The sequence below is a fragment of the Numenius arquata genome, chromosome 1, assembly GCF_964106895.1.
Source record: "Numenius arquata chromosome 1, bNumArq3.hap1.1, whole genome shotgun sequence".
NCBI lineage: Eukaryota > Metazoa > Chordata > Aves > Charadriiformes > Scolopacidae > Numenius > Numenius arquata.
Window position 1 is genome coordinate 69,915,684 of NC_133576.1, and position 16,097 is coordinate 69,931,780.

At 37.0% G+C, this 16,097-nt stretch overlaps 1 protein-coding gene across 1 annotated transcript in view; it reads right to left on the reverse strand.

The window, feature by feature from the left end:
- Positions 1-1,508: 1,508 nt before the first annotated feature.
- Positions 1,509-16,097, reverse strand: part of REV1 (REV1 DNA directed polymerase) — a 59,355-nt gene continuing 44,766 nt past the window's right edge. The window contains exons 16-23 of the mRNA XM_074168432.1: positions 13,927-14,083; positions 13,361-13,563; positions 10,590-10,823; positions 6,381-6,489; positions 5,087-5,298; positions 4,738-4,894; positions 3,663-3,765; positions 1,509-1,928 (exon numbers count right to left, since the gene is read on the reverse strand). Coding sequence (XP_074024533.1) covers positions 1,817-1,928; positions 3,663-3,765; positions 4,738-4,894; positions 5,087-5,298; positions 6,381-6,489; positions 10,590-10,823; positions 13,361-13,563; positions 13,927-14,083 — 1,287 coding nt within the window. The 3' untranslated portion in view covers positions 1,509-1,816. The remainder of the gene's footprint in view (positions 1,929-3,662; positions 3,766-4,737; positions 4,895-5,086; positions 5,299-6,380; positions 6,490-10,589; positions 10,824-13,360; positions 13,564-13,926; positions 14,084-16,097) is intronic.

Genomic DNA, 16,097 nt, shown 5'->3' on the forward strand with positions numbered 1-16,097 from the left:
GCAGGGACACCTCTCACCAGACCAGATGCAGGCACAGCCCTCTGCCACATCAGCCAATCTTGTGTCATCAGCAAACTTGCCCAAGGCTGTGCTCTGCCCCATCATCCAGGTCATTAATGAAGATGCTGAACAGGACTAGACCTGGTACTAACTGTGGGGTTCTACCACTCGGGACTGGCCTCTTAACAGGACTCTGTGCTGCTGATCACCATGCTCAGGTCTGTCTCTCTCTAGCCTGTCTATCGACTGACAAGCTGACATTGGCATCTCTTATGAGGATGCTACAGGAGATAGATACTATGAAAAGCCTTACTAAAGTCAAGGGAAACAACATCTACTGCCCTTCCCTCACCCATCACCTTGTTGTAGAAGGCTGCCAGCTGGGTACCTCTCCACGTGTGCATTACAAGGGAAGCCTAGGGCACAACCTGAAGCTAAAACATGCTGTCACTGCTGTAACCTGTGCTACAGCCACTGAAGTGACTGCAGAGTGCTCCCTGCTCTCACTGTACTGTTAGCTGCAGCTAATCTGAATGCTAGTGGAGATGCTTCCAGCTAAACTGGTGGTGCAAATCCTGCTCCAGGGCTAGCTCCAGTTCACATTCCAGCTTTCCATTCTAGAGTCAGCTGGGCCCACACCCACCCAGGGTTATGTGGGGTACTTCTGATTTCCACATACCCCCCCCCCCCCCATTGTCTTCAGAAAATTAAAAGATTTTTCTTACCACCTGGCTTTTCTTCAAGCGGGCTTCCTTCTCTCCAGGCACCTGAACAGCCTTGCTTCAGCATACTGGGCCAAATGTGACTATAGGAGGCTGGTGTGTATCTGGAAAAAGCAAACTTGCCCAAAATACAAACCGTAGAGATGCAAGCATAACCATGGACACAAACAGACAGGGCTGTTTGTTTCAGGTACACGCCCACATTAGAAAGACTTCTGCTACTCACTACAACCTCCTTTGTTACCTTGCATAAAGGAAACGCAAGTCACAGGCTGGGGAGAACTATGGTATTTTCAGAGTGAAAGGTGGCTCTGTCCTGAGTAGGAGCAACGCAGATGACTGATACAGGCTTAAACAGTGCTCCATGTCAGCATGTCCCTAGCTCCTGTACAGTCCTTCTTTTGGGTTACTGTTTAAAGATCTCCATTTGTTTTCCTCCCCCTGCACACGGCTCCAGAGGTGACAGTACACCTGAATACCGAGCTCAGAGAGCAACTATGCTACAGCTTCATGTCTGCTTTGGGAGCGGCTGTGCCACACTGGTTTCTGTATTTGAAGCATGAAACTGAAAATGAGCTGATGTTCTTCCCTTGGCTTAAAATCTGTAATGAAGTCAGTGGAGAAGAAAGGGAAGGCGGCCAGGTGAATGCACAGCAGTCTCCTACTCGTGCTGAGGCAGTGTCACTGTGTAAAACTTTGTGAAATGAATCAAAGCTGCATCTTTAATAAAAGGGGTTAGCTATATTCAAACTGAAGCATCACAAAATAGAATCAGTACAAAAATATACATACAGTTCTTTATTAAACAACTGTAAACACTTCACTGTAAAAATCCATAAAACTTTATAAACAAACATTTTGTAAATAGATTCTATACTACAATAAAAGAATTTTAACACAATTATTTACATGCAATACTGACAAATTTGGCACTTTCTGAAAAGAAATGTACAAAACACTTTGTTGTTTAAAAAGAAATTTGAAATTATAAAAACTCAGGGCATTACTATCATGCACTTTGCAAATACCTCACAAGCACTTATGGCACAGCTAGCAGAGAGCTCCAGGCTCTCATCAAGCTCTTTACTACAAGTTCAGATAACTTTTAATGTGCTTCCGTAAGTTTGTTGTAGAACCACCTGAACATTGTCAAGAATGAAGTCAAATGCCATATTCCAAACTGATTCCACAGATGACTGCATTAACCTGGAAGGGAAAAGGAAGAAGAGGGAGAAAATCACCATTACAGAACCAGTCCTTTTTTACAGTAAGTTTTGGTCTTCATATTGGAAAACAAGATCACAACGGTTCACTATGAATGGTCTTTTGATTCAATCTTGGTAAAGCTCCACCTCTTCAAATATACCAAGTCTTCTCTAATGCCACAGATTCCCCTGCCATTCAGTGGTGAAATTTCTGATTTGAACACTGTCACACCAACTTGTAAATGTTAGCATTTTGCAGTGGTTGTAAGCCTGCAATTAAAGTGGTGACCTTCTACCAACCTCATACTGAAGAATCAGGAATGGCAAGCTTTTGGATCCTGATCTTTCCTTCCTCATCCCAAAACGCACATGCTACTTTTTTTCTTCCAATGAATGCCAAGGGTGATTAAGACATTTAAATAATGTTTTGGGGGTTTGGGGGTACTGTATTGTGTTCATTGCTAAAAATAAAACCAAATTGTGGAGGCTCACAGAGAGCTATGAGTTACCTTTATCATTCACCTGCTACTAAAAGCAACTTAAGAAGTGCCCAAGGAAAACAAAGCAGCTCTGTACTCTCAAAATCCCCTTCTAGACCACTATTACAGGCGAGCAGGGGGTTCCTACACATTCGGCTTTGGAAGACCTAATATCAGCATCATATGGACAACTCCAACTCCTGATTCCTTCTATGCTTGTTACCAGGCTTTGGAGACACACAGTGGCATTGGTGCAAATCTCACGTACATGAACTGGGAACAAGACATGATGCTTTCTGAAGAGTTTTATAAAGAATTTACTATACAAACTTTACAAAACAGTTAACCGCACTGTGTGTTTTGCATTTTCTGAAGCTTAAATTAGACATCCTTGGAGAAAAGCTTGGAGAAAAGGAGGCTCCGGGGAGACCTCATAGCGGCCTTCCAGTACCTGAGGGGGGCCTACAGGAAGGCTGGGGAGGGTCTGTTTACAAAGGCCTGCAGTGACAGGATGAGGGGCAATGGTTTTAAGCTGGAGAAGGGGAGATTTAGATTGGATATTAGGAAAAAATTCTTTACCATGAGGGTGGTGGAACACTGGAACAGGTTGCCCAGGGAGGTGGTTGAGGCCCCTTCCCTTGAGATATTCAAGGTGAAGCTCGACGAGGCCCTGGGCAACCTGGTCTAGTTGGGGGTGTCCCTGCTGACTGCGGGGAGGTCGGACTAGATGACCTTTGGAGGTCCCTTCCGGCCTGGACCAATCTATGAATCAATCTATGAATCCCATAATGCAAAAGCATAGCAAAGTTTTTACACTGCTGTAGTCTTTTGGGTGTTGATTAATTCTATGAAATAAGTATTTTCCAGATCTAAGACATGGAAAGCTGAGCTCCTTAGTTAAGTATCAGTTACAGCAGCAGGATGAAATCAGATGAAACAAAGGAAAGATCTAAGATGCCACAAAAAATGAATGAAAACAGGATGAAGAAGAGGGACAATGCTGACAAAATCTATATCCTTTGTCTGGAAACAGAAGACTCTAGCAAATGCTATTAAATGCTACTCTTAATTCTTCACAAATCACCTATTGTAACAGCCCAACTTCTCCCCTCCCCAGTTTTTGAATAAAATTTAAGCTTAAAATATTTACATTCATCAACAGAATGTCTAATGGGCATGTGGTCTCACATTGAATCATCTAGTGCATAAATTCTAACAAAAAGTCTACATGTCACAAATGCTAGCAATTAAGCTACCTTTTCATGTACTTAACAACCAGATCTAACTTTTCCAAATCCTTTTCTTCTATTAGATCAGTACAATACTTCACAACCTGTAGAATGTCTTCTTCCATAGGATCTGTAGTGAAAAAAAAAAAAAGAGAGAGAACTTTTCTCTAAGTATACTCAGAATATAATAATGGAATTATTGGAAAATATTAGAAAGAAATTCTACAGTTCTTGCACATCAGGGACCAATCTGTCAACTGCCGTATTCCCGTACCTCCTCCCAACATCAGAAGTTGTGCACATAAAAGGACTGCAAGATCCTGAAATATCTGTCTCGCAGACCTTTTATTTTAATTCAGTAAGAACAAATGACATCAAAGCTAATACTAACCAAAGGGAAAAGAATCATAGAATAGTTGGAAGTGAGCTTAAAAATCATCTAGTTCCAATCCCCCTGCCATGGGCAGGGATACCTTCCACTAGACAGGGTGTTTAAAGCTCCATCCAGGCTGGCCTTGAACACTTCCAAGGATAGGGATTTAGAATGTAATGGCTGCTTTGAAACTCTGAGAACAGTAATGTCCAAAGTACAAAGGATCTCACAGGTCAGATTTCCCAAGATATTAAAGCATTGCTAATTGTTTGACATTACGTTAACATTCAATCACAATTCAGCAATGGCGTAACACTTTTGCACTTTATTCTAGAATTTTTTCCAGCAGTTATTTTGAAAAAAACTGCATTCCTTTGCCTCTAAAAAGACATCTTCACCGGAGAGGAATTCCCTTTCAATAGCTTTCATCCTAGCAGTTGAAACATGTTGGACAAAATAAGGACAACCTCCCACACAAGTAACATCAAGGCGTAAGACAAGGGCCTGACAAATGGGTTGAAGAGAGAGCAGGCAGATTTTCATGATGTTAAGCAAGAAACAGGAGCAGGCAAAACCACAAAATTACAAGTTACTCCAAGATTGCAAGGCAGTAAGACTTCAAGATTACTGTGAAAAATAACCAGTGAAAAGAAGAGTGAAGGAAGAAAGTTAAAAAAATAGTTTTTCTTGTGATGCATGCAAGTTCACCACCATCAGGACATCTCGTACCTGAAATAGTTGTAATCCATTCTTTCAACAATGTCTTTACATCATTGAATTCAACAGCTCCAGCTAGGTTGGGTGCTTGCGGCCTAAATGAACCAGGCTGTTCAGCCGGCAGAGCTGATGGGTCTGAAGAATCTGAAGTTGATGGAACTGCTTCCGGCTGTTCCAAAAATAAAAGTTGATAAAGCTCAGTCTGACAAATATGGTAACACCACATATATAACACACATATATACATAGCTAAATGTCTAGCAAAGAATCCAGTAAAGAAAATAAGTTGCCTTTGTGAACATGGGCTAAGTCTAAAGAAACACACATAGCTTTACCGAAAGCTGTTAAGTGTTAAAATTACCTGAGCAGCTGTTCCTTCCTGTTTCAAGAAACCGTCTATTAGCTTCTGTGGGCTCCCAGATGTAGCCGGCATGTTTTTTGCAGGGCTACCAATGAGTTTGTTTTTCAAAGGACTCTGATTCTTTTTTACAGGACTGACTGGACTTTTTTTTCTGATTTTTTTCTTATTCTTCATTGTTGCATGCTTCAGGTGTAGGAAAGGATTTTTTGACACTGAAAAACATAGGAATAGTCAGTGGTCGATACATTTAAAATTTACTACTTTTCCACTGAAAGGGGGACTCTGTATTTTCCATAAACATCTGTGGATCAATTGGGAGAACATAACCTAGATAAAGCTACTTTAACACTCATATGCCATTCCAGATATGGGCAATGTTTTAAGTATTGGAAAAGCACTGCTGAAAATTAGTATACTCAGAGGATACTCAACTATTCATAAGCCTTTTAATATCAAGCATTTCAGTGCCTGAATATGAACAGCTGGTGAAATCTGAAGCCTACCAGACAAATTGCTTTGCCTCAGTCAAGAGCACTGTCCCACCTAGATACCCGCCAAGACTTCCCACCAGTGGTTATCAGCAAAACCAGCAGTGAAAAGCCCCTCAAACTGCTTTTATCATGGTTTACCAAGGAAATCGCTTTCATTCCATCATACTAACATATTTGCATTAGTTCACTGACTATGAAAATCAAGGTTTGATTATTACAATGCAGTATTTAACTGGCAATGAACCCAATGATATTCCACACTTATTTTATGAGAAAGCACGTTCACAGGGAATTAATCTTATTTCTCTCTACAGATTATAAAAAGGATACCTGGGTGATCAGCTCAGAATAAAACCCTCTTGACTATCAGACATATGGTGAGATTTATCGTATCTCTAGTTGCCTGAAATCCATACCAGTGCTATGGGTTTCAGGGAACCACGAGAATGCTATCTGAACACAGTTTAACTAACTTAGGTACTGAAGATGCGATGCTTAAATCACAAGACATATCAAGTTTAGATTCCATTCTGCAAACATATGGACACGGGTAAGTTTAGTGCCACCATCCCCATGAATTGAATTAATCACCCATTTAAGTAAAGCTAGGCATCTGTTTGCAAAATGATACCACAGCTGGCCGTAACTGACAGTCTGTCAAAAATAAATACAGAAATTCGATTTAACATGCATGCATCTTCACAGAAGCTTTACTTATATTTTCCAGTTTATTATTTAGGGTTGCATAAAACCAAATAGTAAACAACTCCTATACAAACTACTGTACAACTATACACACTCACCAAAAGTGTTAGCAGGTTGCTGCTCTGATTGCTTTTGCCTTTGATCATATGCATCTTTCAGCTCTGCTTGCAACTCAGCAGGCAGTGCAGCAAAAACCTCAGGGTCCACCTGAACAGTAACAAAAGATTGATTTCATTATTTTAGCAGTGAGCAACACTGCTTGCTTTCCTCTAGATCACTCACATGAGAAAGGTATTTACATTTTATGCCAAGCAAAAATAAATGGGATATAACTGAAACACTGCAAAATACGTTGTATGTTTTCTTCATGTACTTCAGCTTGTAAAAACCGTAAAATTTTCCATTTAATATTACCCTACATAATTAATTTTTAAAATTACTATTTATGGGCCTATAATACACTACTCATCCTTATTCACCTACTGATCCTTTATTCACCACTATCTTTATTCACGTACTGATATACAGTACAGCTATATTAACAGCACAATTAGGCATAACTCAGAGAACACTCCCTTCAAATTTCCAAACTCAAACACTGTGACAATCAGACTTTTGTTCCTCCTTTTCTTTTGATATTTCTATTTCCTGGAAGCTGCTCCACTCCTCTAACAAAATAACCTTGGAAATAGCCTTGCTTCTTTAAGGACAGGAAATGCACATCCAGCTACCTCGTATTTTGAACTAGCGCAAAAGGGTTTCATTTCTTTCTCCTACAGTTGTCCACCCCTTGTTTGACTGATAAAAACATAGTCCTTTCCAACTGTCCTAGAGGCTTGAAATCATTTGTTCCCAATTGCTGTACACACTCCTATGGACAAAATAAAATTTCATGTATTATCAGTTATCTTCCCTCACTGTGTGTCTGAAGTAACAATTTAGTGACAGACTAGTCTTGTATTCTGTGTTTCCCAGTATAATTGGACAGTGTTTTCAGCTCATAATCTGCAAAATCTAATTCAAAAAAGCAAACCTGTCATTTAGAGGATTAAATCTGCCCAGTGAGAGAGTGCCCTTCATTTTAGTGGTAAAATTCGGAGACGTGCACAAACAAAAAAAATTTATTCTAAACCACTATTACTATTCTAAGGGCACAATACAATTTCTACCATTATCTGAGATACTGTCTTTATTGTATGTCAGTATGCATATATATTAAAAGTTACCTCTTATTTTCAATAGAGATTTGATCTTTTTGTTTAAACCAAAATACGTATGTTATGTCAGGAAGGCAGGCTGTGCTATTCACACATATCATGTCTAAACTATATAGATAATAAACACGAACATGGTCCCATAGGTAAAACTCATCAATTTAGCACAACATTTTTTCCATTTTTAGGCCTCCATGTGCCAACACAAATTTTTCACTGCACAAAATATGCACTAATTAAAGGAGGAAATGGGAACAACTCTGACCTCAATTACTGCATACATTGCACAGAACAAAGCATTGCAGTGGAATGTAGCCAATTAAGTCCAGCGGTTTAAGTTATTTTTAAAATATAAATGTTATGTAATAAAACTATTTTAAAAAGGTTAGTGTTCTCTGGTTAAGCATTCGAGAGTCAGGAATTTGGGAGGCCCTAAATTAACACTGTTTTTTGTATACACCACTTAGTAATTCATGCAGAAATAATGCAGTACAGGGAACTGGACGTGGTTTTGTTATTCCCCCTATCATTTCCCTCTGAAATGTAACATGTAAAAATTCAGTTAGAAGAGCCATCAGTCAAGTTCATATCAATTGTACACTAATTAGTTGGGGTTTTGGGTAATTTACAGTACAGCCAGAGTGTCCTAACATAGCTTTCTTCTAGCTGTATCATACTGACATGGTGGAGAACCTTGATTTTATTAATTCATGTATTATCTCAGGATACAGCTATCTCTATTTTTGATGTGCTGTATAAATTTTCTTAGGAGGAATCTATACCATGCTAAGACAATCTAAGGATGAGGTGCAAATTTGCCACCAGTAATTAATTCCACTACTACAAATGTCATTCATTTCTAATCATCTGAAATCTTTACTTCTTGCACCCTATGCTTTTACAAGATTCAGCTGCTACAGAGATATACAACTCTTCCAAATTTTAAGATTACTTCAGCAGCTGATGGAAATGAATGCAACCTATCTAGATTCTTTTTATGGGAGAATCTTACCCAACAAGGGACATTTTCCACACATTTTCTAATTAATAACTCACTATCAACCAATTAACTTGGCACCTGATCATAAAAACACAGTTCAGACAAAAGCAATGAAGGGTTGAAAAACAAACCTAATTACACTACAAAAAGATGGCAGGGCATCATTTACATTTGCTGAGTTGATGTAGCTGAAGTACTCAATGTGGAGTGGCTTACAGTATTTCTGTATCTGAAATCTATTACCACTTAGGTCATTGCATCATTTGAAATAAAGTAATCTTAAATGTTTGTGTGCACTCATACAATACACATTTCAACAAAGACTTTAACAATAAAAAAAATCGTGTCAAACTGTATTTAGACAAAAATGTTATTTTTGAATGAAGTTCATGTTTGGCTTTAACACAGAAAAAAATCCTCCTGTATTATTGAATTGGGTTTAGCACTTTTTTTCTCCAAGCCTAAGGAAAATATTCAACCACGTTATTCTAGGTACTGAACTTGGACCTAATTCAGAAAGTGAAAATTTTAAATCTTGGCAAAAAGAGAACTAATAAAGGAAGCTGAATGGTTTTCAGGAGAAAATTTTAAGTACAAGCATAAGGCATTCTAAAATAGACAGTACGGATATCCCTGACAAATAATAGGAAGTCCTACTTGAACTACATCTTCAAACAAACAGGCTGCTCTGCTAAGCTGACATTTTTGAATCAAGTAACAAAGGCACAAAATGCATTTGGAGATAGAGCCAGGAAAACCAGTGCGTTTGAGTGTGTAACGTAGGTATTTCTAAGACAATTTCAAGAAGTAATGCTGTTATAAAAAACCCCCAATCAATTCTCAACTACTTAATTAATAGACACATATAGTATAAACACAAACTAAATGTAATTTTTATAGAAAGCTATATGCAGTTAAAATTTACCCTGAAAAAGAGTACTGAGTGGCAATACAAGTGTGGAGGGCTGTACTTTTAAAACACATCATAATTTAACACACAAGTCCAAAATAAAGTCTTGCCTATGAATGAATTTAACTACATAATTTAGAACAGCTGGGGTATGGAGAGTTCATATACTATTTGCACAATACTTCCATAGGGGAAACCCAACTTTGCAGTTCAGGAATAAAAACTGGCACAACTGAACCAATGACTTGAATCAAGGTGAAGAAATTTTTGTAGTAGAATAGACTATACATCTTCTGAATAGTAATTATGCATTAACTACCGTTTACTGAAAACGGGTCAGGAATTTCTATCTAATTTTCTCCGGATTCTTTGTCAGCTAAGCAACACTATACTTTTGAACCAGTAACAAATCTCTCTCTGTAAATCTGATTAAGTGACATCACTTAGTTTGAGAACAGCAATGGAGCAAGGGCACAGCAAATAGAAAAATAAAAATACTGCTCTGTTATATGCATCATTGGGTAACCCAATCTTTGATATTTTTTTTTTGTGTTCAGCATTTGTTCAGCACCAGCTTGGATCGAAGGGTGGAATATTATCAGAAGCATCATTACTGCTACCTGCTTCCCCTTCAGGCCCTTATTTTGAGAAACAACTTTGCCCTTTCCTCATCCTGGATATGCTGTATATGAGCTCATTTAAAAATTATGGAAATATACACAATCTTTAGCCGTGCCTGCCTTTCTCCCAGGAATGTGATATAAACAATCACATCTACAGAAGCTAGTAGAGGTTGGCTTTACACCATCAAAACATCCACTTAAACAGAGTGAGTCTCCTGTGACTAGCTAAACAGATTTTAGGACTGCTTCAGACTGATGGTGCAGTGTAACTCAGCTGCAATGCAGAAAAAAGGGTATTTACACACTGGATTGCAAAGCAAAGTGTAAATGAGGAGGTTTTACATTAAACAGCAAAAACATAGGCACTATAAATCTTTAATAAATACTATCATACTGTATTTGTGATACATCAAGTTACATTTAAAAGCACAGACTTTCTAAGATATTAAAGGATAATTAATTTTGGTCACAGATTCTAGTAATGCAGTCTCAAGAAAAAGCTGTTAACTCTTCCTATAGGTACAAAGTAAATGTTTATTGATACCCTGCAAACATCCTACCTGTGAGAAAGCTGGCAAGGCTATCACATTAATTCCGGTATTGGTATTTGGTTCTTGGAGCTCTGGTATTTGTAAAAGCACTGTTCCAACTGGTTGTGACAGAAGTGCAGTGTTACATCCATTTATTGGCTCTTTTTTGCTATCTCCATAATTCTCTCCTTGCTGAATGGCGTATATCTGCTCTACTTGTTCTCGGAGATCAGGCGGCAGAGCTTCTAGCACAGATTTATCTAGCTGCAATTATATAAAAGCTTTTAGATTTTTCTAAGGAATATAAAACAGAGTATTTTACTCAAAAATTAGTTCTACAGTTCTTGAATTTTAGAAAAAAATATTCATTTTAATCTGTGTACGTAAACATGAACCTGACAGTTACACTCTGCAGCTGCAAAATGTGAAAATATCATTTAAGACTAGGCAGTTCAGTAAATACGAATGCTCGGTTTTACCTTTTGACAATGCTCTCATGTTCTCATCACAAATCATATATAAGGTTTCCTCTGCAACTACCTAGTGATAAGGAAACCCAAATTCTGAGTTCAAATTATATAGGCAACATGTTGATATGAATACTAAATTGGTGTCTGGTACAAAGCAGTAAGTAATTTCTTTATATAGTTCTAGGATACAGGTTATTGATTTACTTTAATGGTATCATGTATGTTTGCATACTGTCAGACTTGTCATAGATTTTGATAATGAAATATGCTTTAGATTCAAATTTTTGCTTGCTGTAATTGGTACTTACCATCAATTATCGTCTTGAAACACTGAAATGACCCCTCAGTACCTAGAAGTTACTGTATACAATGACAGCTGCACGAGTGACAGAATGAATCTAATTGACAAGTAGATTTACAGCATCATTCTTCTCAAGTAAAATTTGAGTAAAACTATGTAGACAAACGCCAATGTTTGCCTGTAAGTTCTGCTAAATGAGACTCTGCAGGAGTGTCAGAAAACTTTATCTTAAACCTTTAAGAAGAAAATTTGGAATTTATGACCAGCTTCAGAGAAGAACTACAAATTATCTATGAGAAGATAATTGGCTTATGGTAACTGAGAGGTTCTGACAAAAGCTGTCTGTATTATTAATATCTACATTTTGTTTGTGTTCCCTCATTCCAAATTTGTTACATACATATCTCCATAAACATTTTCTAGAAATCCTGGGGGAAAAATATCTTTCTGTTGCTTTCACAGCACACAGTACACAAACAGCAGTATGGGACTAACTCTCACCACTCCATCCCTGTACTGAATTCCACATTATATCCCATATTATAATACGCTTATAAAGCAGAGGGAAAGACAAGCATATTGTGCCATAAGGCCACCAAAGCTTTAGTAATTCTACTGCACAGCTAGTGTACTTTTCGCTTGTTCATACATTTTCCTCCTATAGGAGAATCTCAGTACATAGAGTTTCACATTGTTCAGTCAAGTTGCTTTTAGATCCTGAGCTAGTTTGGGTATTGCATTATGGAAAAAAGTTTTCTGCCAAAAGCATAATTGGCTTCTAAAAATGTGTAAATATTTGGTAAAGTCGTTAACAGAACATCAACAGATTACTTTTACAGATTTAAATTCCAGAAATTAAAATTACAGATTTTTACAGAAAAGCATGTAAATCTGCATATACCTAAGATACCTACAGAATTCAGTGCACCTTGCTCATAGCAGACCCTTATAACAGATGTCTGCTTGAATAACATGTGGGATGGAAATAAGGAGGCTCTTTCTTTCTTATAACACACAAAACCCTCACCCAAACCCCACAGGAATATTTTAAAGACTGTCCTCCTTTCATCTAAAAGGTGATATTCTGTATGTTAAGTGTGCATCTTAGCTTCAATGTAATTTGAAGAAAATTTGAAAAAACACAGGAAGATGACTAAATCTAAATACAAGTTTGACATTCTTTTAGAAAGAAACTTAGAGCACAGACATTGTAGAACTGTATGATGTAGTGTAAGACTAGCTGCTGTTCAGTTCCTTCTCACTGGCTAAAGCTTGAAGACAGATTTATAGTGCAATTTAAAGACTGATACAGAGCAGATGACTTTAAGAAATTAGGTGGAGAAGACTACCTGATTATCATGTATTGGCATGTGTGGTAAAAAGTATTGCTGCCATAAAGAGGGATGGAAAACACTTAGAAGTTCTGTCTTCATGAAAGTAACACAAAATACCTGTCAAAATTCTTCTCCAGCCACACACCAGTGATTAAGCTAAGCAGAAATAATTTTTAAGAGCCACTCTAAGAAAAGGGAATTTAAAAATCTGCATCATTTCATAATCTTATAAAGACTGAGCATTAACTATAGAGTACGTCTAATTTTTCTGATGGAAGTTTTCCTAAAGTTTATTTCATGTTTTTTATAATTAGAGTCTGGGCTTTGGTTCTGAAAGGTGAAACATAAAGTTGTTTAATACTTCATACTCAACGTCTTTTCCATTTGTGTTCCATTCCAATCCTTTTGCAAGTGATAAGAAGGGAAAAAGACACTGGAAAAATAAATTTCTTTCCTTTGAAAAACTGTAAACTTAATTTTGAGTCAGTCTAAAAATGACTGTTCTGTAAAAGTCCTTTTATTAGGGCAAAATAGTTCTGCATCAATAACAGTCTCTTACTGTGCATCGTACTCTATACTAAAGCTCTTTTTCTTTAAAAAAAGTGTGAAGTAACTTTTTTTTTATCTATCCAAATAAGACAAACAATCCCAAGTTATTACAATATATTGCAGATGTTTTATGTTCTCAGATTTTACCTGGGAAGCGGATGGAACCTCAATACTCAAATTAAGCCTGGATTTTACGCTGATAGGCGAATGTACGCCATTCCATTTGACAGCAGACTCAGTGTTGTTAACATTAGAATTGACACCAGATGTGAGATGGGTACCGCGAGATGGAAGAAAAGTGCAAGTTCTTGAATCAGAAGATATTTCAAGGTCCATAGCAGCAACAAATACTATGCATATGAAAACAAAATAAAGAATGATCATCTAATAGTTAAAAATACTCTGAAGATTCAGGATACAGTGAAGCTAATTTCAAGTTCTCTTTGCTTTTTGTACAATATACAGCATAATCATAACACTTTCTACTTTAAAGTATTCTTTATTACTATTAACTTTTAAAAATTACTGGAATAATCCTATGCAAAGTTTTATTTGAAGCATTTTCACTTGCAACAGAAAAATCCACTCTACAAGAGTTTATCTTAAATAATTTCTACTGGTATAGTATCAAATAAGTATTCCATAAGGTTATCTATGTTGGAGCCTTTCAGAACTCATCATTATCACACATGCAAAGTACAAAGCTTACTGACCTTCCTTATGTTCTTCTTCTGAGCACTTTTTTGCTTTCTGAACATGAAAAAGATCAATAACTGAATGTGATCCACCAGGTAAGTGTCCGGATTGTACTGTTGAGCAAGCCGAAGTGGTTTTACTGATGGGAACCAACTGCTGTACCTGAATTCCAACCTAAATCCAAAACATTAATACATTCGTTTTATGAAGTTAAGAAAAAAGTAAATATGAAAATTTGTAATTCTTTTATAATAGCATTGCCTTCTGTGAAATTGGCTGCCTGTTGTGGGTGTGGAGAGAATGAATAAAAGTATGTTGAAATACACACAAATAGCCACTAAAACCACCCCAAACAAATCCCTGGATTATCCACCACAATCCAACAACTAAAAATTTACAAAGATAATACCATCTTAACTTCTTTGATATAGAAAAGTGCTGTCAGCGGTATCATAAAACAATAAAAATTTCTTAGACACTAACAAATATAGAAGTACTAACCAGGAAGTGACTAGTATTAAATGTGGCTACCTGTACAAGAAAGGAATGTTTTCCCTGAGGAGAATCTATACTAAAACCATCACTTCAGTCTGCAAATGAAAAAATAATGTTGTTTCCCTTCTAGACATGGCTCTTGCAAAGTCTCAATAGATGAAAGTACGTTGGTGAAAGTAGTCTGTATCAGATGAGGTGCTCCTCGTTTTGAAAGACATCCTCACTTTTCATTAACTTTCAAATACCAAATCAACAGGGGTTCAAAGACTGTGTCTAATTAAGAATGCACTGGTACATTGTGCAAGTTTACTGCTAATCCTCCATAATTATTAAGAAAACCAACACTGAAGAAAAAAACACCTGTATATAGGACTCAGAAAGCATGAAGGAGCTAGTGTATGTATTTCCACCAGGTTGTCTTCTATAATTACATAGCAAGGATTTTGTGTGTTAACAGTTTTTTAGTTGGAATTAATGGGTTATTATGACATTATTGTAAAAAGTTTTTCTTTGCACTTTGATCTTTTTGCTTTGAAATATTTCTAGATTTGAGTTCTAAAACTTATAAGAAGCCTTTGGAATATTGTGTTTGCTGTGCTGTACAACAACTTTGCCTTGGTTTTTTTGGCCTTTTAGGATAAGCATTTAAGTGTTAAGTCTACGGCATAAGTGAGTGGATTCATCTGCCCAAGCGTGGGCACAAACAGCTAAGGGTATCACTTTAGGACATTTTCTAGGTATTATGAGAAAAAGGACACTTTGGAGCATGACTCACCTCATGTACAAACAAAACTTAAGGGGACTAGCTCCAATATAGACATAGACATTGGATGTGTCTAAAGTCAGTTGGAAGGAATACTACCAAGGCACCCTGGATATATCTGCACTTTATTACATAATCTAGAACTGAATGGCAATTCCAGAACTGAACAGAGCCTGGTCAGAAGTAGTACACTGTTTTGCAAAACAACATATGCAGCACCCATGGAATACTAACTTTAAAGAAGAATTCTCTAAAACAAGGGATAAAGAAATCAAGTGAAATAGAACAATGTAAGAAGTCAGGAAAGACAGCAAAGTAGACAGACAGACAAGAAACCAGAAAAAGACAGGAAGAGGATGATACTTTCCCAACTTCAAGAAGAAATCTAAGCCACGGAGCTGACTTTGCAAGGCAACATTGTGAATCAAAACCCTACTTGTATATCTAGATGACCAATAAATGCAGTTTTGTTTTAGAAAGCGTCTGCGCTCCATTGTAACAAATGGCTGATGTCAAAATAGTCTTATCATGGGTTTACATTGATATGAGAAAACCACTGAGATGAGCAAGAGTGTTCTAAAATAAACCATGATTCAAAAGAGCCAGCAATTCACCTTCAAACAAAGGCCAAACCATGGGCTGGCAACTTTTCTCGCTCTAAGACTTGCAGTCTAGAGCAAAAACTTCTCTGATCTGTATCTTTGATTGACGTTACAAACAGTATTTGTATTAGTTACTTAACTAGTAACTGTGCAAAATTTTATAGAAAAATTCTAAGACAAAATAAAATTTACATGTGTTAACAGAACTGTAAAAGATACAGTCTAACTTTGTTACCTCAGGCTGGGTTAAGTTGTGGATTAATCCAGAGCACAATAAAATTCTCCTTTTTTACATTTATGGCTTTGTAGCTGTGTTTTTCAAAGGTAA